The sequence below is a fragment of the Labrus mixtus genome, chromosome 10, assembly GCF_963584025.1.
Source record: "Labrus mixtus chromosome 10, fLabMix1.1, whole genome shotgun sequence".
In the NCBI taxonomy this organism is placed as follows: Eukaryota; Metazoa; Chordata; class Actinopteri; order Labriformes; family Labridae; genus Labrus; species Labrus mixtus.
Genome location: NC_083621.1, coordinates 10,459,728 through 10,482,917, shown reverse-complemented (window position 1 = coordinate 10,482,917; position 23,190 = coordinate 10,459,728). Strand labels below are relative to the sequence as shown.

General features: G+C 39.5%; 1 protein-coding gene across 1 annotated transcript in view; it reads right to left on the bottom strand.

Moving 5' to 3' along the window:
- LOC132981930 (short transient receptor potential channel 7-like) overlaps positions 1-23,190 on the bottom strand; it is a 46,914-nt gene that overhangs the window by 12,896 nt on the left and 10,828 nt on the right. Inside the window, exons 3-7 of the mRNA XM_061048070.1 lie at positions 21,082-21,264; positions 18,136-18,300; positions 13,586-13,802; positions 10,961-11,194; positions 8,978-9,242 (exon numbers count right to left, since the gene is read on the bottom strand). Of these exons, the coding sequence (XP_060904053.1) occupies positions 8,978-9,242; positions 10,961-11,194; positions 13,586-13,802; positions 18,136-18,300; positions 21,082-21,264 (1,064 nt within the window). The remainder of the gene's footprint in view (positions 1-8,977; positions 9,243-10,960; positions 11,195-13,585; positions 13,803-18,135; positions 18,301-21,081; positions 21,265-23,190) is intronic.

The following is a 23,190-nucleotide window of genomic DNA, read 5'->3' as shown; positions in this document are numbered from 1 at the left end:
TATGAACCCCAGAAAGAAACTAGTTTTGTTGTTATTTACATGCATTTACGTGACACTCGTTTACCGGGGAAAAAAAGCGTGCAAAACAACTTTTGAAATGTTAGTTTGTTATAAAGAATAGTGATAAAGGTATGGCATAAGAGTTGAGGGTCTTTGTGCATACGGGGTAACATTGATGCATGGAGAGCCAGTTCCGCTGTGTATGATAATTTTCTTAGGTCGTCTTATTCTCCGCTTCTCTAATTTACTTAAATCTGATGGAGATGCCTCTCAGGGACAAAGTGTAATTATGAAACACCTCAAATGTATCCTGTGAGATCAACAACATCAATAAATTTGGAATGTGTCTTTTGCTAATGTCAGCTGAGGTGCCGGTCTTTTGTGTATTATGCAATATGCTGTTACAGAGGTAAATGAGCTGCACTGGATAATGGAGCCTTTTTTAGACACCTAAGAATGGAATGATTTCATTTCAAACTCTTGTGTTTGTGTGTTTTATAAGCACATTGTACAGCATGCAGTGAATCAGCAGGGACAGTGGGCATCTGGAGACAGTGATGGACAGTAGGTTATTATCTGTTATTAAGAGTGGCAGCTCCCAATAGGCTGCACACAACATGGTGGCTTCACACACACCAACACACAGACACAGACACACACTTAGCCCTGCAGGACTCTGACAGAAAATAACTAACTTTGTTACCCACTCTCTCTACCAGACTCACACAAACACACTCAGGCCACATATATCATAGTGTGCGTCTGTGTGTGGGAGATGGGTGAGTCACCTCGGCTCGGCGGGAGCAGTCCAAACCCAATCACCAACAGGCCCAAATCACCCCCCCCCCCCCCAGAGACATGCTTTCACACTCTCTCCTTGTCTCCTCTGCTTTCTTTTTGTCTCTCCTCTCTCTCCTCTTCTCTCTCCCTCACCCCCGCCTCTCCCTCTTTTCTGTTTCTCTCCTCACTCGTTTTCTCATTATATCACTGCTTTTATATCTTTCACCCTCCCTCCCCCTCTAGCGCAACTTCCATCTTTCATCCCAACAGCTTTTAGCTATTTCTGTCACTCAATCTATTGGTTTGATTGATACTTTTTCCTGCCCTCTTTTTTCATTATTTTTCTCCTCTCATATATTATGTTTAATCTGAAGCAATATTCCCACGGTGGCTGAATGTAAATGTAAAAATGCAAATGTAAACTATGTGAAAGTCTGCACCAGGCCTTCTGCTCGGTCTCTCCCCTTCTACCCTTCAGTCATTAGAAACATCCTAAAATGATTCCTCTTGGATCACTACCTCCTCTCCTCTCCTCTCCTCTCCTCCAGTAGTCAGACAGGCAGGTAGTCAGAGTGACACGCAGGTATAGACGAATTAACTTTAAATATTACATTGAGTTTACAGTAACTTTCTATGCATTGCTCCACATGAGACGTCATCCTGGCAACAGCCAGGGCTTGCCCACTGCAGCATTTAATGAATGCATGAACGCTGCTCCCATGATCAAGAGATCAAGATTCAACATATTGCTACTTCCATAATATACTGTCGGCATACATGGGAGCGAAATATTGTTCTCCTCAAGTCAGACTAAATAAACTGAGAAACATACATAAATAAAAAAGGAAACATACATAAATAAAAATATAGATAAATAAATTAAAAGAAATGCTTCCCTGCCCCTGTGTTTGTCTGTATGTGTATATGTGTGTGTATGTGTTTGTGGGTGTTATTTTTTGAGAAAAAAAAGAGAGAAAGAGAGAAAGAGAGAGAGAGAGAGAGAGAGAGAGAGAGAGATCGAGAGATCGAGTGAGTTAAGTTGACAGTGAAACAAAGTGCAGGAGAGGGAAGAAGAGGGGAAAACAGATCAAAAAGTGATGTGTGTGGCTCAGGAGTCTGCTTATTTATGTATGTGGCAGACAGCAGGGTATGATATGAGGCAGATAGAGAGCAACTTAAAAGGAGGAGTTTGTGATAAGAGTCTTCTAGAAAGTTGGATGGGAAATTTATTAAGTGGGGAATACAACGCAGCAAGATGAGCAATTAAGAGTGTTTTGATAGCTGAACATCAACTTTTTAATTTTGCTCTCTGGCTTTCTGTTTTTTTTTTCTGCCAATCATTTACCTCATGTTGTCTTTTTTTTCTTATCTTGTTTTGACAGTAAGCAACACAAACCACATATTTTGAATGCTGGTCCCCTTTTCTGCGGCAATTTTTCAATAATGACTTTTATTTTTTATTTCCCAATTGAAGGTATTACACTAAAAGTGTTTAACATTATCTTAGTAGATATCAAATATATATTACCCTCCGGGTTTGTTGTTGAAGGTTTTATTTCTGTATATATTTGTCTCCCCCTCTGTCTGTTTGTCCTTTGTTTATTGTAGTTACGTGAAAACGACACCTCTGCCTTCCTTCCAAAGCTTATAAATACTCTCTATGCTCTTTTCTCTCTCTCAGCAACTTCTTATTCTCCTTTCAGTCCCCGTCTCTCACACCAGGATATCAGTCTAGCCACTATGCCTTAACTCAATCCGTGACTCTAAACTCAATAACTCATACTCTTTGTTTCTTCCTCAACCACCTGACAGATCTTCAACTTCATATTCAAAACCTGGAGTTCTATGTGTCATCCTTTATCCACTCTACTCTTCCTTTTGTCTCTGTTTACATTCCTCCTCTCTCTCTCTCTCTCTCTCTCTCTCTCTCTCTCACTCTCTGTCTCTCTAAATTTCATTGCATTATATGGCTTTGTCCATGGCTTTAATCTGATATGTTTTCAATATCACCCATACCATCTAAATGCTCATTGGTTCTTTAAATTCAATCATGTTTCAATAGTATGAGCCAGGCTGCTGAAGCTACTAACCAACATCAGACATGAAGCATCCCACTATGCTATAGAAATGACGGTCAAGTGAACAAGTAATCCTCATGAACAGCTTGAAAAAAGAACAGCTGATCAAATCTGTAGAATAGACCTATGGTTCATTTTCTGATTTCCTGGTAAAGTTATTTACATTGAGCGTGTGTGTGTCTGTTGCTCTTTCTGTTTGACCTTCTCCCATCCTCCCTCATTCTCTCCCTTTTCTTTTTTCCTTCTTTGTCTTTGCATCCCGACAGGTCCACCGTGTTTGCTCTAAACAAACAGCTGAGCCAATAACACTCTCCTCTGCATCTTCAACTCTCCCCTGTGGTTCTCCTCTCACCCCTCATTCCCTCCTCAACCTAGCAGACCTGATCTCCTTTCTTTTTTTGCACTGCAGTTAGCTCTCACTGTGATAGTGCTACACATATTCACTACTGACTTGACTATTTGACTTGAACATAAGTATAATCAATATTTAGAGTATTTCAAAGGTCCATTACACGCCTTTGTTTCTTTTATTTCTGTCTCCTCCAAAATGTGCACATCTTCGACCTCTGACTCTGCCCAAAACACTTTCCTTACATCCCTCCTTTTTATCTTCCTTTACCCCCCGCCCTCTCCCTCTCCCTCTCTTTCTCTCTGCAATGTTGTCATGCATGGCTGACCACGGCAATGGGACAGACAGGCCCACCAGCTCTGCCAAAATGAGAGTCCTGTCAATGTGTGAATTATTAGTACATACATGTTTGCACACTAACTATCCCATTAAAGCCTTCAGAAATGAACAGTAAAGCAGGGGAAGTGTTTGTGTGTGACCTTTGTTTGTGTGTTCCTGCTTAAGTGTATTTGGACATTTCTGCGTGGGCACCTCGACAAAGAGCATGTGGTGAGTTTCTTTCTTAAAGTGTGTGAGTCAGAAAGCTGTCTGAGTCCCAGCGCCTCTGGGGATTGGGCATGTGTGGCTATTACAGCTCAGTATTCATTAAGCCCTATCCAGCTGTGCATTTACGTCTGCATGTGTCTGAGTTTGAGCTTCTGTTAGTGTGTGGATAGCCTCACTCCTCAGCCACACCCCTCCCTGTCTTCTCCTCACATCCCTCCCTTCCAGCCTTGGAGACCAAGTGGCCCCTCCTGGGGCATCATTACTCCTTCCACCTGGCTCCCTCCTCATCTACCTGCATCAGAGCTATCAGAACAGCCTTTTCCCCTGCCCTTCATCAAACATAGCCTGTCACAAAGTCACTGCCCGCCCACACACACAGACAGACAAAACTGAGCACAAGCACACACACACTTACATCCACACAGGCATGCTGTCTGCTTGGTGACAGTTATGTTCACGTTTTGTCATAGTCAAGAAAACATATTATAGTTCCACCTTTTAGCTGAGTTACTAAACAAGCACTGACATAAAGAAGCCGGTAAAAAAAGCCTCACAATTCTATCAAAAATGTATGAAAATTGAATAAAAGTTTTTTTTTTAAATGTATATATATATATCCATATATATATATATATATATATATATATATATATATATATATTTGCTGACAACCGCATCACAGACAGGTTTAGACTTAAAGCCACACTGACCCCAAGTGGTGAGATTGACAACAACATCATATTTCAGGAGGCTCTGTCATGCTAAAAGCATCTCCATGCAGCAGCTCCCACTGGGAAAGCAATTTAAGAAACTGTCAGAGGAACACCAGCGTGGCTCATTAAAAAGCAGACATGCAGGGACATTTTTCTGTCAAAACACCCAAAAACTTCTCTTACATGACATTCAGTCAGAGGTCGTTAAGTTGAGCAAAGCAGTTTCTATTTTTAACATGGCTGTGTTAACGCTCACTTTCAAAATCAGCCTTGATGGCGATCTCTAAAGTAGAGATCAGATGTGAAAAAGGAAAGAAGTACAAAGCTGATCAGTACACTCAGGCTGAAAAATTAGTGTCTCATGATGATGATAAGGCACCTTCATCTGCTCGGCACAAGTTCTTTCTGTACTTGTCCTTTGCTTTTTGAAAAATCCTCTTGTCTGACTCTCGGGTTGTGACCGCAATCTATCTGACCGTCCATTTCAGCTCAAATCAGACTCTTTTACTACCTGTCTGTCAGCCTTTCTGTCAGTGAACTCCCTCTAAGTCTGTCTCCTCATCACGTTGTCTGGATCTTCAGCTCCGTGTGGGCAGCCAAGTAGAACTCACAGGCTCTAAGACCCCTGAGCTGGGGAACAGGAGAAGAGCTACTGTATATTCAAACAGTGGAGGAGGTAGAGGCAGTCTGGAAAGTAATGCCCCTGACACTGGATTCTCATCACACACCTTTTATTATTAGTGAATCTATGTCAGGTGGATGTCCAACAGGTCATGAATATATGATTTGCTCCCAGGCTTCACATACTCAAAGGTGATGGGATCATGTGAGGATACAGGTGGTCAAACATCTGATGTGTTTTTCAACACCATCTGATGCTGCAGAATGATCATCTGATGCTGCAGAATGATCATCTGATGCTGCGGGCCCCGTGAGACTGCCCATCAAGAGTTTGGCCCTCCCATGAGAAATTACTTAACATTATTGTTATTATATACCTTTTTTCATTTGGTTCGCATCTATTGCTATTAGTGTATGGAATATCGTGTTTTTTTTTCGGGATGAATGTCTGAAAGAAAGAATTTCATTTCTGAAAATATGGTCGAAGTACACCCTCTGCTGGTAATCCACTAGGATGGTTTTGAATATGACATCATCCTCTTGAGAGTTTTGAGTATTTTTTTCCAATTGAGCTGGGGGGCTTCTCCGCAGCCAGCACCAGCCTAGCTTTGTTTTCAGATTAGCACAGATTTGTTTTGTAAATGGACATAAAAAAAGTTATTCACTAACAAGGAACGGTTGCCTAATACAAAGCTCGCCTCGTGAACTGTAAAGTTTATTGGTGTTGTAAGACGAAATGGTTTGTGCAAAGGTCACTTTGCCAATCTGGTGAATAATAGCGGCACCCCGCAGCTGCACTCGCCTATGTGTGTCTTAACGCTGTCATTATTCATTCATTTTGACCGTTTGTTTATAGTATACAGTAAATAAGAATACACATTGCAGTGTTTTATTAATATACATATTGAAATATTCAATGTGAATCTGTAGTTGCATATAAGGCTGAAATGAAAATGACTTTGGTTGTCTGGACCCGCCCTTACAAATCAAATGCCCAGCTTATAACTTTCCTCTGGACTGATTTGATGTTAATGCATCAAATGTTTACTAAATTTACTATTTTATGGATACAGTATAGGTTTGTGATACACAATAACATCTGGATCTTTTTTCCGACTTTTTGAGACATTGAACATGTGTGTTAACAGTGTTAAAAGCCTAAATCTTTTTCACTTGCACACTAAAGAGATATGAGGCTGTAACCATTAGATGTACAGTATAGATCCGATATCAGCAGATGTATGAACATTTTTCTAACACTACAAATGTACAGGCTCAGAAAAGAAATCTGACATAAAGTCTGCCAGGAAACCAAAATCCCAAGCATAGGGCAGCAAGAACAGCTTGAAACAATGGCAATGCACCCAGGCTCTTTAATTAGTTTTTTTTTATCTTGGAGGAGACACTTAGAGTGAGAGAAATAACTGGACCAGAAAATAATCCTAAACAAGAATTCTAGGAGTACTTTGCACAAGTAACAGCAAACAAGCTTGCAGCACAAGGTCATGAGGAGACAGTGCTGACATTTGGCAGCAGTATATCATGGCTGCGAATACAAAGCTGAGGGCAAAAAATCAAGTCACACTTTTGAGCAATTTTTTTAATGTGCTCTTCACTGATATGAAAACCTGTAAACCTGTGAGGTGACTGATTTCCAAACCTTCCATGAGTCAGAGTTACTTTGTGCCTTCTCTATTTTTGGCTGTCTTGCAGATAGTAAATGCACATCTGAACCTAAACCTACCAGATGAAAAAACTTCCATACACAGACTTTTCCTTTCTACTTAATAAAAAGTGAAGAACAGTGTTTGACAGTCTAATTACAGCCAGACTTGTAAAGCACACTTGGCTCTATTAGATTGTGTCAGGTTATCAATTTAAATCTGTAGATGTCTTCCTCTGAGAAAATGAAGAACGATATGTGACATAGAGACACTTCAGTGAGGGTTTTTGCTGTTTGATGAATGATGATAAACAGACTTGCTGAGAGATTCTAAAATCCTAGCTCTACATCTTGAGAAGGTTCTCCCCTTCATTCTAAAAAAAAAGATCAGACTGGATTTATTATTGGAAGGAACTGCTGCACCAACAAGAGGAGGTTGTTAAATGTGATTCAGCTATCACATCAAAAAAACATGGACATTACGGTGATAAGTTTAGATGAAGAAAAAGCCTTCGACTGAGTCGAATGGCCAAAGTGTGAAGCTGTTTTGGGCTTGGAGGCACATTCTGCAGATGGGTTAGGTTGTTGTATAACAAACCAAATGCTGCTGTACGGATCAATGGCCAATCCTCTTTCTTCTTCCTCTAGGGGAGAGGGACTAAGCAGTTATATGCCCACTGTTATTTGCAGCTGTGACCAAGCCCTAGCAAAAGCTAGAAATAACGGCCCAAACATCACTGAAATGTCTGTCGTGATTTAGAACACAACTCTCAAATGTGTGAAACTACTCATTATAAATGGTTCACTGTGGACTCATGTTAAGTACAGAATGAAAAAGCATACAAGTGAGTTGCAGTTACACCTAAATAGCAGATTTTTTGTAAAATGGTCTTCATAGCATCAATTTCAAACACTGTTTTTTTACGTTAAATTCTACTTCAGAGCACAGTTGGTCGATTCAATTCACAGACTGCAGCCTGACACGTTATACAATGACGGGGAACGCTCTTTTGCCTCAGAGAAACTTAACCACATAGTTTAGCCTGGCATCAAAAACCTCTGAGATACTGTCAAAAAATCTCCCAAAGCTCCTCATGCTCTCAGTATACTTTCACATCCACATTGATCTATTGATTTAAAAATCAATAGGCCCGAGATGTTTCGCTTCATCCTTAACTGCATGTCAAATCAAAGTTGTTTTCATGAAACAACAAAAACCCTCACTGACAAAGTTGTTTTCATGAAACAGGAGGCATTTAAATGTTAACACTATTGATGTGTTTGCCCAGGGTTCAGACTGAAGCTGTCATTGGTATCTCTCACTGCCACCTGCCACAAATGTTCACTTTGTGTTTTTAAAACCAGTGACACAGGGGACAGGAGGGAGGATCTCTCTACAAAGCCATGATTTCTTAAAATGTTAAGAACTTTCACTTTTCTAACTATAACTTTGTTAAAGCTCTGAGATAAAACTATAATCCTGCAGTGTTTGTTAAAGTTACATAAAGGTCCAACCCATTGACCATTCTCCAATTAAATACAAGCATACAGCCTTGATTGCTGTTATTAGGCCAGAGGGAAGATTACAGTTCGATCTCTGCCACTGACTGAGCATGGAGGATTAGATGAACCCAGCAAACAGCCTCATCAAAGAGGACAGGTGCCGATTCTGATTATCTTCAGGATTTACATGTTCAATGGCTTTGTTTAGCAATTACAGCCCCATGGGACCCAAATCAGATACTTCTGACCTGAGTTATTTTTCTCTTTACTGTCGACACTCAGTACACTATCAAAGCTACAACTGGTTTGTGCAGACATGCAAATGTAAAAAATCTAGATGTACATTATATGACAAAACACAGAAAGTTATTTTAACTTCAGTCTCTGTTGACTACTTTCAAAAGCACCTGAAAACTAATTGATTCAATCTGTTTTTAGTCCTGCCTCCTGCTGTGTAGTGTTTATAAATGTGTGTCTTTTTATGGTCTGTTTTTTGTTGTTGTGATAAATTGCTTGCTTTCATTTGACTGTTTTACGGTCTTATTTAAACAGTTTTACCCATGTGAAGCACTTTGTGACCTTGATTTTTACAAAGTGCTGCATAAATCAATTGTATTTACCTATTAGACCTTACCTAACAGATGTTAAGACATAACCACCACCTACTCACACAAATCTGAAAAACAAACAAAAAAAAACACTCTTGCCGCCAGGCATTACTCACGTGGTGAAAGCAGGATTGTACTTTGCTCCCAGGTAGTATGAGTACAGGTTGAACATGCCGATCATGAAGGCCACAAATACCATGATGAAGATCACCATGAACTTGAAGATATCTTTGACCGTGCGCCCCAAAGAGATCTGCAGCGGGCCGAAGCTCTCATTGGCCGGCAGGATATAGGCAATGCGAGAGAAACTCAGCACCACAGCGATGGCGTACAGGCCTTCTGAGATGATCTGGGGGTCTGAGGGCCGCCACTTGTTCCTGGCTGCAGGAGAAAAAAAGAAAAAGACGAGCAGCTGAGTAAGTTGCGAAGCTTTCATCCGACAGAGCTACTGCAGAGTCAAGCCAGAGGTCAATGTTTTATACAGGGATACTGGTTATTAGTAGTTTGGAAAAAAACTAAAGATCCCTGGATCAATTCTTACACATTATATTTTCACATTTAATCGAGTTCTAATGCATTAGGTAAGCAAGTTTAGAAAGTGTTAATGACATTATAACGGCCAATATTCTTCCATTGCTGCATTTGTGATTTTTAGGATTAAAATGTACTGTTGTATCAGATCTTATCACTTTTTTTTATACTTTTCTGTTTAACACTTTTGTGAAATTGAGCATGTCTTTGGTTACGCCTTGAACTCTTAATGTATGGAGCCAACTTTTGGTTACAGAAGGATCTAAATGTGTGCAGAAGATGTTTCTGAAGAGCATAATCTTGACTTTTAGGAACATGGTCTTTGAAGGACAAGAAGGTTCAGTACAAAGGGGGATTAAGTGATAGATTAAGATAGAATGAGATGTTGGAGGTCGGAAGGTGAGTGAGGAGGGGAAAAAACAAGTATGAGACAGTTGAGGGATAATGAGATAGTGGCCCAAGGAGACATAAGGCCGGAGAGAGAGAGAGAGAGGGGGGGAGAGAGAGAAAATGGGAGAAGGGAAGTCATAGAGACACACATGACATGTAGGTGGAGAGGATAATTAGACAGATGGAAAAATGTGATTTTAAAGACATGAATCAAGTAGATATCACAAACAGAGAAAAGGTAAGAAATATCACTCATTTGCTTTAAACTGTGACTATCTATGACAAGGAGTGTGTATATTATACATAATGTTTGCTCTTTCCAGTGAAGACATGGACATTTAGAAATAACTGACCTTTTAATGCAGCTACATCTTTATCTTCTGATATGTCATGTCAGACTCACACCACCAGATGACAGCACTGATGAAGGTTCCCTTAGTAGGCCACATAAGTTGAACAGTCCACCATAACCTAAAGCCTATAGACTGTGGTTTCAGTGTTTCAGAGTTGGACTTTTGGTTCAGGAAGTGGAGTTAAAGTGTTTTTGATCTTGATTTCTCTGATGCACAAAATAACAGTCTAACACATGCCCACATGCACAAACTGTGTGCATGTATAACATATTTGAGTTTGTGTTGAAGTGCAGCAGCGTGTGCAAGCATTTAATATGCTGCGCTGCCGTCCATACTGTACAAGGATCAACCAGTGCACATATATGTTTAAACATCTTGAAATAAGTATGCAAAAATGACGTTTGCTTCTAAACAATAATCCACTCTGATCTTAAACTGTCCCTGCTTGGGGTTTGAATTAATCCTGACATTTTTCCACAAATATCCATCCGACTTACTGCCCTATCAGTGACTGAGGTAGCACGATGTTTCAAGCAGCTCAGGAAAGTGTTTTATTGTGTGGTGTCAAATTGGCCTTTTGTGGGGAAAAGTGTCTGGTTGATAAGAGGCGAGGCAGTTTAACAATTTGTCTGACTAAATAGGGGAATTGGATTATAATGAAAGGTAATCACAATTGCTAGGAAGACAAAGAAAAGGGCTTCACACAGAAATTTGTACTGGAACACCTAAACGTTCGGAAATTTTGTGCAAAACCCACAAAAACAAATATTCATAAAACTTGGCAACCTTAAATCAAACATCAAAAAGCTCACACATATTTCTTACCATATGTGAAGTAGGCAACTTCCTCAGGCAGTAAGGCATTGCTGAGGTCTTCGTCAGGTACATGCAGGTCCACATACTGCTGGGCTTTGGACGCCTTGAGGAACGCCATGAACCGTGCAGTATAGGACGCCACGAAGATGGACAACATGCCGAAGTCCAGGACGTTCCACAGATGCATGATGTACTCCCTGGGCCCATCGCTCCAGATCTCCTTACACTCTGACCAAATCATACCTGGGGAAGAGGACAGGTGGATGAATACTAAGATGGAGAGCACAGGAGAACAACACAAATGCTCAGGATGAAGAGGCTCTAAAAGGCACTCCTACAAACATAAAAGGAAGTTTATAAATGCACAGACATGCTCACACAGAGAAAAAAAACACAGACACTGGGAACAAAGCTAATTAACTATACCTTATCATTGAAACATGAATCCATTTAGAGCTAAGGTGAACACACACAGACACACAGAGACACACAGAGACACACACACACACACACACACACACACACACACACACACACACTCACACACACACACACACACACACACACACACACACACACACACACACACACACACACACACACACACACACACACACACACACACACACTCCAGATTCCTCTGTCATTCTATATTTGGAGCCGAAACAAGGAGAAAATTGTTTACTGAAAAGGCAGCCCTGATCAGAATCATCTCTATAACAATTACTGGGCCTTTGAAGCATGCAGCTGGAATTACAATTACTTTTACCCAAGCCACCATACACAAGCACACACAGGATTCACACTTGGGAAAACACACACAAGCTGCCAAAACATTACCATGCCTGGAATAAGAATGGCACAATAACACATAAACAAATGAAATAGAGCCATATGTGCAACAACATACACAAACCACTCACGTAATGCTGTTGTGTGTGTGTGTGTGTGTGTGCGCGTATATGTTTGTATTTGAGTGTATGTTTGTATGTGTGTGTGTGTGTGTGTGTGTGTGTGTGTGTGTGTGTGTGTGTGTGTGTGTGTGTGTGTGTGTGTGTGTGTGTGTGTGTGTGTGTGTGTAGAAAGGAGGAACAGCAGCAGATGAGAAGCATTTGAGGTCTGACAGAGATTGCCATTGGCTATTTATTTGCTGAGTTGTCTTTCTCTGTGCTTCCTCAAGCCTATCTTCTTCTTCACTAATACCTTTACTTTCATTTCATTTAGCCTCATTTTGTATTTCTCTCTACTCAGCAACAAACTCTCTGGTCAACCAAATTTTCCCTCCAGCTCTTTGATTGGACTCAGAGGTGTGACCAGATTTTTCACAAGTCTCCATCTGACAAAGACACTTCTATGTGATCTTTGCTGGGTTGAAGAGAATACGTTGTATAGTTAAGACTTTGTTTTCATCCACATGGTTTAGTGATGTATTCATATTTCATGCTGCCTTGTATTACATTTGAGAAAACAGTCCAGTCACTTCCCTCAGCCTCTTTCAATGAAGATTTATGGGGCAGGATTTTGTTGATAAAAAAGACATTCAAATCCTGGCGACAACAACATCAAAAAACTCTGTTTGCATATTAATAAAGCACACTTGTGTTTTTTGTTTTTTTTAAATGAACCATTTTAAGAGTTGATTCCTCAGGAAACATTTTAGCTTGACTCTCTAATGTGCAATTCTTTATTATGATGGAGATTCTGTTTTCACAGTGAATATCTTACACAGAGCAGGACACACGTCTGTTAATCGTTAATTAACATGGATGTTGGATGGATGTGAGAAACGATGATCAGTACCTTTACCTTCCGGTACATTGGGTTTTTGGTAAAGTCTGAACTCTGCTGTAAGAAGGATCCCGGACAACCTGAACAAGAGCATATCCCCTCCTGTACTATGGAGAGCTTATAGAATAACAAACCAAAATTCCTGTCTCTGCATGGGGCGCTTTTATTTTGAAATGCTGCTTGAGCTACATGAAGGAACTTCCGAAGCGACTCTATGTGAAGACAGTGGTGATATATATATTTTTTAAATTGAATAATTGTAGAATTTCAAAACAGACAAAATAAACTGTGAATAATTTAACGTTTTCTAACTCATCATGGCCTCTTAAAAACTCAAATCTATTGACATTGCAAGAGGTGATGATTTTGTTGTTTGTTGATATTACTGTAAAGGTGTTATGGTTTATTAAGTGACCATGTTAACTGGCAACTTTTAGCTGAATGAGTCTGTTGTTATTGTAGCTACAACAGACGATGAGGATAGAGAGTGTCCAATCAAATGCTTCTCTGTTTATTTTTTAGTATTAAAATGTCAAAAATAGTAATCATATATGTCTTTAACTACAACAACCACAAACACATAGTAGCCAAAAGTCGCCAGTTAACACAGTCACTTTTTAAATTGTAACAACGGTAAACTTTAATGTTTATGTAAACTTCAGTTAATTATTATAATAAATAACGTCTTTGCTAAAGGATTGATGGTTAACAATGTCAAACTTTTGATTAACCGTGCCCACCTCTGATCTGACATCATTTTGCATTCGAATTGGATGTCACGGTGAAGAAATAAAAGAAAACACTCTCACAGCAAGTGTGGACTGTGTATGTGAGGAGCTCACTCACCCAGCACCCACTTCATGATGAGCATCTCCGTCCAGGAGAACTGGGTGGTCTTGAGTCTGAACACCTGCCTCGGATGGTCTGTGATGGTCTCATTGGGCAAGTTCTTTACTCCCTCGAAGCGGTCAGAGGCGTTGATGATCAGCAGACCCAAAAAGATGGTGAAGGAGACGGCATGTGCTACGAACTTCATGAAGGGGCTCCGCAGGATCTGACCCAGCTGGAAGAGAGAAGATCAAGGTGGTAATATGATATATTGGTTCCATGGTTAAAAGTTTAAAGAGGGAACAGTAATATTTGCACATAAGGGGACAGCACAAAAAGCCGTCAACATAATGTGGACAGTGAATCAACTTATAAATAAAATCAGATGACATTTTTGCAGACAGACAACACAACAACAGCCTCCAAATAGTTTTCGGACCAACACAACTCAAGTCTTCTATCCTCCGTCCTTTTAGCTCAACCTCTGTCTCCTCTACTTCTTATAACATTAATAGATCTTACAGCTAATGGTTAACATTCTTTTTTAGAGTTGGGCCGTCAGTTCTCTATACGCAATTTCATCTATAAACAGCATTTTAGTGCATCTGGAAAAAGGGTTTTTAATTCTCTCTGGTTTCATCACCTTTGATATTATCTATTGTCATTTCATCCCATCTAAAAAGAACAATACAAAAACTCACTATCTACAAATGTGCCATGTTGACTTTAACTTTAAAATAAACCAAGATTATATCAATAATGAATGTCACTGATTAAATAACCTTTTTTGCATTAGTAGGCTCCAACAAATTCCTTAATGAAAAACATTAGCAGAAGCAATTTTCATAACACTTTGAATCCTTCATTCTTTCCTTCTTTGCATGCAACTGCACATTGCCGCAGTTCTTGGAGCATTACTGCCACCTACAGATGAGTGAAACCAAATGCAGGAAACATGTCAGGACCAACTCACCTCCACACTGAAGCCACAAACACTAATTTTTCATTCTGTCAGGAAGATTCAGTTTGAGTTGCATTCAGTAAACTATGACTACAAACAGATATGATATAGAGACACATAAAACATCTGTATTTTCTCTTCCTTTAGTGTAACTAAGAGTTTTTATATTTTACAGCCATTTGCACGGTTGCAGAGATTTTGGTCTTCAGAGATAAGAAACTGAAAGCACCACTACACAACCATCTTAGCAGGCAAACAGCAGCTGTTGTAATTCACCGTTGGGCTTAACCACTGATCACTTTCACACCAACATAATGACAGAGTAGCTATTTACTATAACAAATATTTCTGGTATGTGCCATATGGAGACAATATGATGCAGCATGGAGGTGCAGAAGAAACACAAATGTGCACACACACCTCCAACCCTTCGACATCTTTGTGATCTGAACGTTTGCCTCTCTCTCAACCTGCTGTGTTCAATATTAACTACCCACAGGATATCTCTACTCTCTGCATGCACTGTAACACATCTCATCTAATAGCTGCCTCCCGCAACACACACGACCAAAGCTTAGTGGAATAGGTTGTCTGGCTAATCCTAACCCTGCAAAGCCTGCTCTGAAGCTCCTTCTGCCACTGGGAAGAGCTCTTCCCCCTTCATTTACAACCATCTCCCACCCTGCACTGATCCATTTAAGCCCTCAGTTTAAGTGAGATGGTCATCACAGATACTGATGACTCCTGGTGAGGACTGCAAACATAGTGGGCTTCTTTTTCTTTTTTTTTATCACTGTGATTTTGACGAGAAGGGATATTCTCTCCTTCAGCAATGTCTCCTGGAAACAGGATTATGTAAATAAATAAAGTTGGCTGTGAAATGACTAGAATAGATCCGCTGTGTCCTTTATTATTCCCTTTACATGATTCAACCTCAGAATATCCAACCCGACATACACTGTGAGCAGACAGGCATCCACTCTGAATAATTACTTATCTGGATGTGAGGAAAAACCTCCTGTCAAGCTGTAGATAATACTGTATGTGCACTTTGTGTTAAAAAAGACAGTGGATGATGGGGATTCCCACAAGTGTCTACATTTTGGAGTTTCTGTTCTCAACTTGTCTCCCCCTTACTTCAAGCAAACATTCTTGTCATCTTTACCAATGCAGATCACTCACTTGAATTATTAATCACAAATGCAACCATATAGAATTAATGAAGCAACTGTTTTCTTGTTTGTTTTCTTGTTTGTTCCCTTTTATGCTTCATTGTTCGTTCCATGTCTTTCCTTGCTTTCATCTCTTCTTACCTTTCTTCAGTACTAAATAATGAATTAATAAGGCAACAGTTTATCAATAATTAGATACAACTTATTGATTCAAGCTGTAAAAGACGGGTGAAATATTAAGGCAGAGTGATTGCTTGACTCAAGCATGGAGCTTGTTCTATAAGGAAATTGACCAAAAAGCCATGCACAAATTCTGTTTCATGTGTTTTTACGTCATTCAGAAGAAAACTAAAGGTATTCTATTTTGCACCTTCCAATGCATCTCATCTTTGAAAAATCAGAATCATTGGATATTAAATAGCCGTCTGTTTTTCATCACCGCCACAGCACATTTTTGATGACCTACTAGTTAATTCTGAGCTACAAAGTGTTTTAATATCTTCACAATCTCTCCCTGCTGATAGGAAATGTAAAATGGATTGGGGGATCTGACAATAATGTGTGGTGGTGGAGTTAAAAAGGAGAATATTATGAGCTGTAGAAGAGCAATTAGTGAGATGAGCAGCACATGATAAGTAAGAGGGCACACAAGGTACCTGTTCTGAATGGTTTTTTTTTTTTTTTTTTTTTTAATCATGTGATTAATAAAACCATTGAGCAACCCTCATAATGATTCAAATCCAAAACTGTTGTTTCATGGTTATATGTTTGATTTGTCATCAATGACTCTTTCTCTCGCAGATTTCTGATTCTATAAAACAACATAAAAAGCAAACAATAAATCTGAAATGACGATAATAATAATTATAATAATGTACTTCTTACTCTTTTATCTGTGCTGGCAAAGGCTATGACTGAGACACAGTTTTGAAGTGGTTGGTATATTGTTACTGTGATGTAATCACACACACACACTCAGGGCATACGTGTGTGCGCAGAAACAAACTCACAGATATAAACACACACAGGTGTTTCTCATGATTGAATTCATGTCTCAATGGTGGAGACGCTCTCAGCGAGAATGCCCTTCACTCGAGAGCCAATGCTCACTCTCTCGGTCTACAAAATTACTAATTCAAGTCGCATCTGACACGACCCACACACACACTGACACACACGCACACACATCACTTGATGTTGCGGTAGAGGATTATCCAGGTTGATGAGCAGATTTGCCCTCAGCTCCAGTGTGAGTTTGTGTTTCTGTGTGTCGTATTGTGTCACTTTATAGATTATAATTTGCTTGATGGCGTATTAACAACCTTTGATAAAGTGCCTCAGTGCCCTATTAAAAAAATGTTTATTTTTGGTGCTGTACTCCAAACGGAGAACTGTTAAATTTTAAGCCTTAATAGTAGTTTCCCCACATTGGTCTCTAAGTTGAACATCTAGACAACGTGTGGATGAGTTTTTGGTTTCTTTATATTTGGCCACATTTTTCTTCCAGAGAAATAAACAAAATGACTTTAATAAGACCACAAGGTTTGTTCTTGAGCAAGTGAGAACTGTTCATTACTTTAGCATGCAGTTTATAAACATTGTTTCTGTTAGCATGTTGATGTTTCTGTGGCACTCTTATAAATATACTGTTAGCTTTTATTTTACAGTACTCAACTTCCTGTTTCTTATTTGTAACAATGCTTTGCTTGTACTGTTTTTCCCCAAAACGATATTATAGGGTAACAGGCCTGAGGTAGGCAGCATGATGGTGCAGGGGTAAGAGCTATGAAATCCCTGGCAGGACAGGGGCCTGTCTGTTTGGAGGTTGTATGTTGTACCCCTGCAGGGTTCAATCGGGATAATCCAAAGACATGCTGGAGAGTTTCAATGGTTTGAATTGCCTGTATGTTGGAGCGTGAGTGCAGTGCAGCCAGGTATGTGCAGGTTTATTTAACATTGAGGACTGACAGGGTGCAGAGTTAGCCTTAAAATAAGGAGAAGGAGTAGTCGCACCTTTTGCAACTTGAGCTATTTCAGAGAACTTTGTCAGAATGATTTAGGCCCAGACCTCTTGTCATATAGTCCCTGAAGTGGAGCTGTCTAAAAAAAAGTAGCTATAGAATAAAACTCAGCATCATTGGAACCTTAGACAGTAACATCAGCTACTTCAGCCTAAAATACATAGATTTCCAGGAAGCCAGATGTGCTTTTTTTTATAAATTTGAAAAATGTATAAGGCTTAATTGGATTATTTAAGTGACAGGTCAGTTCATATCTGAGGTATGTAGGAATGTAAAAACCACAGAAAATGTTCAGGGTTAATGGTGTGATAATGCGTGATAAACTCAGATGAAGGATGATAGAGCAAACAGCTGAGGTCAAGGGTGGAGCAGGTTTCTCTTTGTTTGTTACCTAGAGCACAGGTGGGTTCATACCTTGCTACATGGCATTATCCAGTAGGAGATGGCCAGGAAGGGTAGACCTACAGTGATTCCCAGCACTGTCCAGCACTTCACCCCAACAGACTGCTGCCTCAGATTGGGCAGGTTCTCGTACCAGATAGTTAGCAGCTGCTGCTGACAGTTTGGATGGGCAACAAACTGGAGGAAGAGACGGGGACAAGAAGTTTAAATCAGTGTCTTCTACAGGAAAAGAAATGTGAGCACAGAGGAGAAAGAACAAGCTGGGGAAGGAGCAAACAGCAGCATGAGGACCATCTTAAGAGAAGCTTTTTTTTCTTTTCTCATCCAATCTTCATAAAGCATTCACAATAACTGTTTCTGATGTTTTTCGCTGATTCCTTGAGGAATCTATGACGTCTTTACACAAGCAGCATGTTGAGCGAGCATCTTGGCTGTAAATATCCGGCAGCTGAATTGAAACAGTCCAGTTGTCACAAACAGGAAGAAGGTGTCTTATATAACAGGCTGACAGCAGAGGCAGAGTTATATTGGGGCTCATTATTTTTGTAGAAAACAACCCTGTAGATACAACATAATGAGTGTAAGAAAACTACCGTTTACCATTCAATGTTTACACACAAACATTAAAAGCTGCTAACAGTTACTTGCATCACCTAACATGATGCTGTAAAATCAAATCCCTGGAAAATCTCTGGATGATACTCTGACAGGGCTCAATCTGCACCAGAGCTTTTGTGTTTGAATACTTGAGTACAATTTTCTGCTATTACATTTTTTTAGTACATCAAAGTACATCTGTGATTGCAGGACATTATTTTAGGAGTATTTTGATAGTTGGGTAATGTTCTCAACACCATGCCCATGATATGGCAAATCAGTAACAAGGGGAAGAAAATGACACCAGGACTTGTTTGCAGCAGCACGAGTTAGAACATGTTGCTGTGGCCAATTGTCTTTCTTTAAGATACCAGGGGGGTTGAAAGAGGTCTCCTGAAAGACAACAAGATGATCTATACAAATCTTAGGGGCATTATCTGAAAAGGCTTTTCCATCCTGCTTTTATTTGAATGCAAAGATCATCCTCTTACATTTATTTGTTGTTTACATTGTTGCCACTTTCTTGTGCTTTTAAATGACGTCAATGAATGTCAAATCAATCAGGTTAGAAAATGATGTACAGTACATTCATGAGGAGGGCTGCTGCTAGTGTCAATATTCCAGATGTCCCCGAGAACCTGAGTGTGCAGGCTGATTTAATATTTAGAGCAGATCTATTGTGTAATTATAACACGATTAAACAATATCATTCATAACATGCTTGGGTTCACAGCTGACACTTGGCTGTATTTAGAATGACAAAAACCTGAACACGTAGGTCAGAGGATTTATTATACAGGCAGTTTGTAAAAGGAAGCAGCCAGCAAACAAGAAGCACTGAGTGTTTACATTCATTACTGGAGAATGTTTGCTTCCAGACAGGGCTCAGTCCGGTATTTCAGCATCTGGTGACAACTTTCCTCCTAGAAAGAGAAAGATAAATGAGAGCAACCACCAGTCTGCTGAGAGGTAAGAGGATGGATGTTTTTGTTTCAGCTGGGAGAAGGATGTGAACTACAGAGCAATCGATGCTCAGCAGGAGGTCAGCTGGTGTAACAGTCAAACGTGGTGTTCGTGTGTTGATTTTCGTTCACGTCAAAGATTTGCACAGCAGGTCTCCCTCTTGTCAAACCTGCTCTCCATGGATTTTGGTTTGCCTCTTTTTTTTACTCCCACTATCAGTCATCCCCACCTCTTCTCCTCTCATCCTCGGTCATCTCACCAGAGATCATTTATCTAAGCTGACGACTGACTGCTCTTCTTCCATCCGCCGATCGAAACTCACAATGTGTTTATGTCCACTCAGTCATTTCTACATTCAGCAGGACACCACACACAGCAATCATCATTGTTAACATTGTTTCCCAGCAGTGACCCACGACATGAACCCTGCCTGCACCCTACAGGCAGTCATGCTCCACCTGGTCTCCATGGTCTCTCCATGAACACACACACTGGTGGAATACCTGATCGAAGAACATTCGGCAGGTTAAGGTGAAACAGGAACGTGTGTGTGTATGTGAGTGAGCGTTCATGTGTGGGTGTGTGTAATAAGCAGTGTGGTTGTGGTAAAAGGGCAAAAAAGGATTTGGTTTGACATTTTGTAAGAGCACCTCCGGTCAGCATGGGTTTGCTCTCTGAAATCAAGGCCGGTTTGTTGTTTACAGAAGAAAAATACATTAAACATACTGTATGTACACACAATGAAAAGACTCATGCAGTTAGATTACGCACACACATTTGATGAGTCACAGTACAGGTGGTAAAACACCGCTGTTATTTTAAAACCCTTCAGAAATAAATAAAAAATCATACTATATATTGTATCCAATTAACGTTTAAGGAAATATTTTAAAACCAACTGAAGGAAATATGAATATATGGGATTATGATGAAATCTCTAATCAAAGAAATTAAAAGATTTATAAAATTTGACATTAGATTATACTAATCAGTCCTTTTTCAAATCTATGGGTAACTTTTGAACTACATCTTCTAACACCATTGGGGCACTGGATCATTTTGACATCTACATCAGGTTTACCTGTCATAGGGAGTACGAACGACTCTGATTGTGAAAACAGTTGTGTATCATCCGCGTAGGGTTTCCAAAAGTTGACCAGCGCTAGAAAAAAATAAACCACAACTTTTCCATAGTGACAATATTAAACTTCTTCTGACTCGCTGGAGTTCACAAATAAAAATACATTTACGGGCTAAAAGAGATGATGTGGGTTGGAAGGGTTTTAAAATGATGCATCATGGGATATGTTGGACCCTAACTTGTAATTCCTGCTCTCAGGTCATGGTAAAAAAAAAAAACCCAACAACTTCATAATCCCGTATTGTTTTTCATCTTACCTTCTTGACTTCATACTTGATGGCCAGTTTGACTCGGCTGAGGCAGGGTCGGTTGTAAGGGCTTGGAGGACATTGGTCCACGTCTCCGTTAAGTATGGCCTCCACTTCCTCTGTGTTCCGACAAAGGTCCAACACACCCACCACAAAGTCCTTACACTGCATGGACAGCTTGCGGTAGTCATTCTGCATGAGTCAGAGAAGGACATAAATATTTGAGTTGGTAGTGACAGACTTTGAAGAAGAAAATATGGGAAAAGGAAAAGTTAGAAAATGTAAAAAAAGCATATCCTTACTCAAATGTATAAATGCAATCATTGTGAAGACACATCAGGTGTTGAAAGAGCCCTCATGCTTCCTTTACACTCTGTTGGCCATCCCATATTTCCTCAGTGTCTGTCTACTTAGTCTTACACATACCAGTACTGTAGATGTTCTCACATTTGTGATGCCACCTTTCCACCTGTGCACAGAGCAGTCATCTGTGTTTATGGTGTGTATTTTTCCAATCTTTGACAATTTTCAGTTTAGCTGTGAAGCTGCTTCTCTAGTGGACATTAAGCCATTTTTTATGGTTAATGACCCAAGAAATGTCAACCATCGGGATATTGATTCTCAATTGAAATTCTAATATGGTGCTTGAGTGTGAATTTGTTCATGACCTTTTCATCTCAAAACAAAGCAGATTGAGTTTTCTAAAAAAAATTACTTTTTTTTTGCATTTTGAGACCCAAAGTATAATCTGTATTTCTTTCAAACTTAAATTTGCCTAAGGAAAGCAGGCAAAAATTTGACAGAAACTGTCACTGGCCAACCATATCTATGGGTTAAAATACAATTTTTGACAATTATTTCATTGGAACATTAAGTTGTTATCATGACGTTCCAAAATTCCATACATTGTCAGAAACAACAGTCACAGATGAAATGGAAAGCTTTAAACATCAGGACAGTTTTTGTTGATTTGTATGCTTAATTCCTGCATTCAAACCACCTTATTTCAAAGAAATGTATATTTGAGGCAGTTATGAACATGTCTGAAACTCTAAATCTAAGCTAAGGGAAAGAAACTACAACACCAGAGAGATAAAAAGAAACAGTAAGAGAAAAATACCAAAAAGAAAAGAAGAAGGAGAAGAAGAAGAAGGAGAAGGAGAAGAGGGACAGTCCAAACACAGGAAGGCAATCCTTTCATCTAGTAAACATAATTGTCTTCCTGGGTTGCAAGCAACAAAGGCCATGGATTAAACAAAGACATAGTTGCAGTCTCTTTGCATGCTCACAGTATTTGCATAAAACCAGTTGATGGAATACTGATTTCCATTTTTATTTTGCTAATATTTTCAAAATGTAATAAATGCAAATCAATTGAATAGAAAAAAAGCACGGCTGAAAACTGAACGCCCATGACTCAGATGTATTCATTTGAATAAATAAAGATTGATGTTTCCACATACCCCCTCCATACTGTTAATATAACACCTCACTGTTATTTATGCTCTCACAAGGAAAGTTGTTAGAAATGAAGACAATCAACCTGAGGCTAGTTAAAGGCCGCACACGTGCAAAACGTGCACATTTATCATTGATATGGAAACATCACGATGCTGTCTATTAAAACCTTTCTGTTGAGTCTGCGTGCAAGAAGTTTGAAATGAAGAAAGGATGAGGTAAGATAAGATCAAACTTTGAAAACCTAAAGGCTTTTCTTTTGCTTTTTGCCAGATGGTGATCAAAAATGACACCAAAATTAGAATAAAGCTTAAATTAATCTGGGCTGTACATACTCAAAATGTAAAAAAAAATAAATAATAAAAGTTGGTAAAGGATTCTCTTAGATGCTCCTAAAGCAGATAATAAATAATACAGTACCCTACAGTAAGGAAGATGTGAGGCGCAACTTGAGCTGGTACACTTTTTGGGCACTGCTCCTCAGCTGCTGCTGGTGGAATTTATTTGATTTAATCTTCAACGAGCAGGATAATCACTTGAGGGCTACATATAAAAATATTATCTTTAGGAACTTCAGGGACTACATGAACTTTTACAACCAAGTGCTGGAAAATAAAAGAAGATATATATTTAAATAATCTATGAAGAAACTGTCAAAGT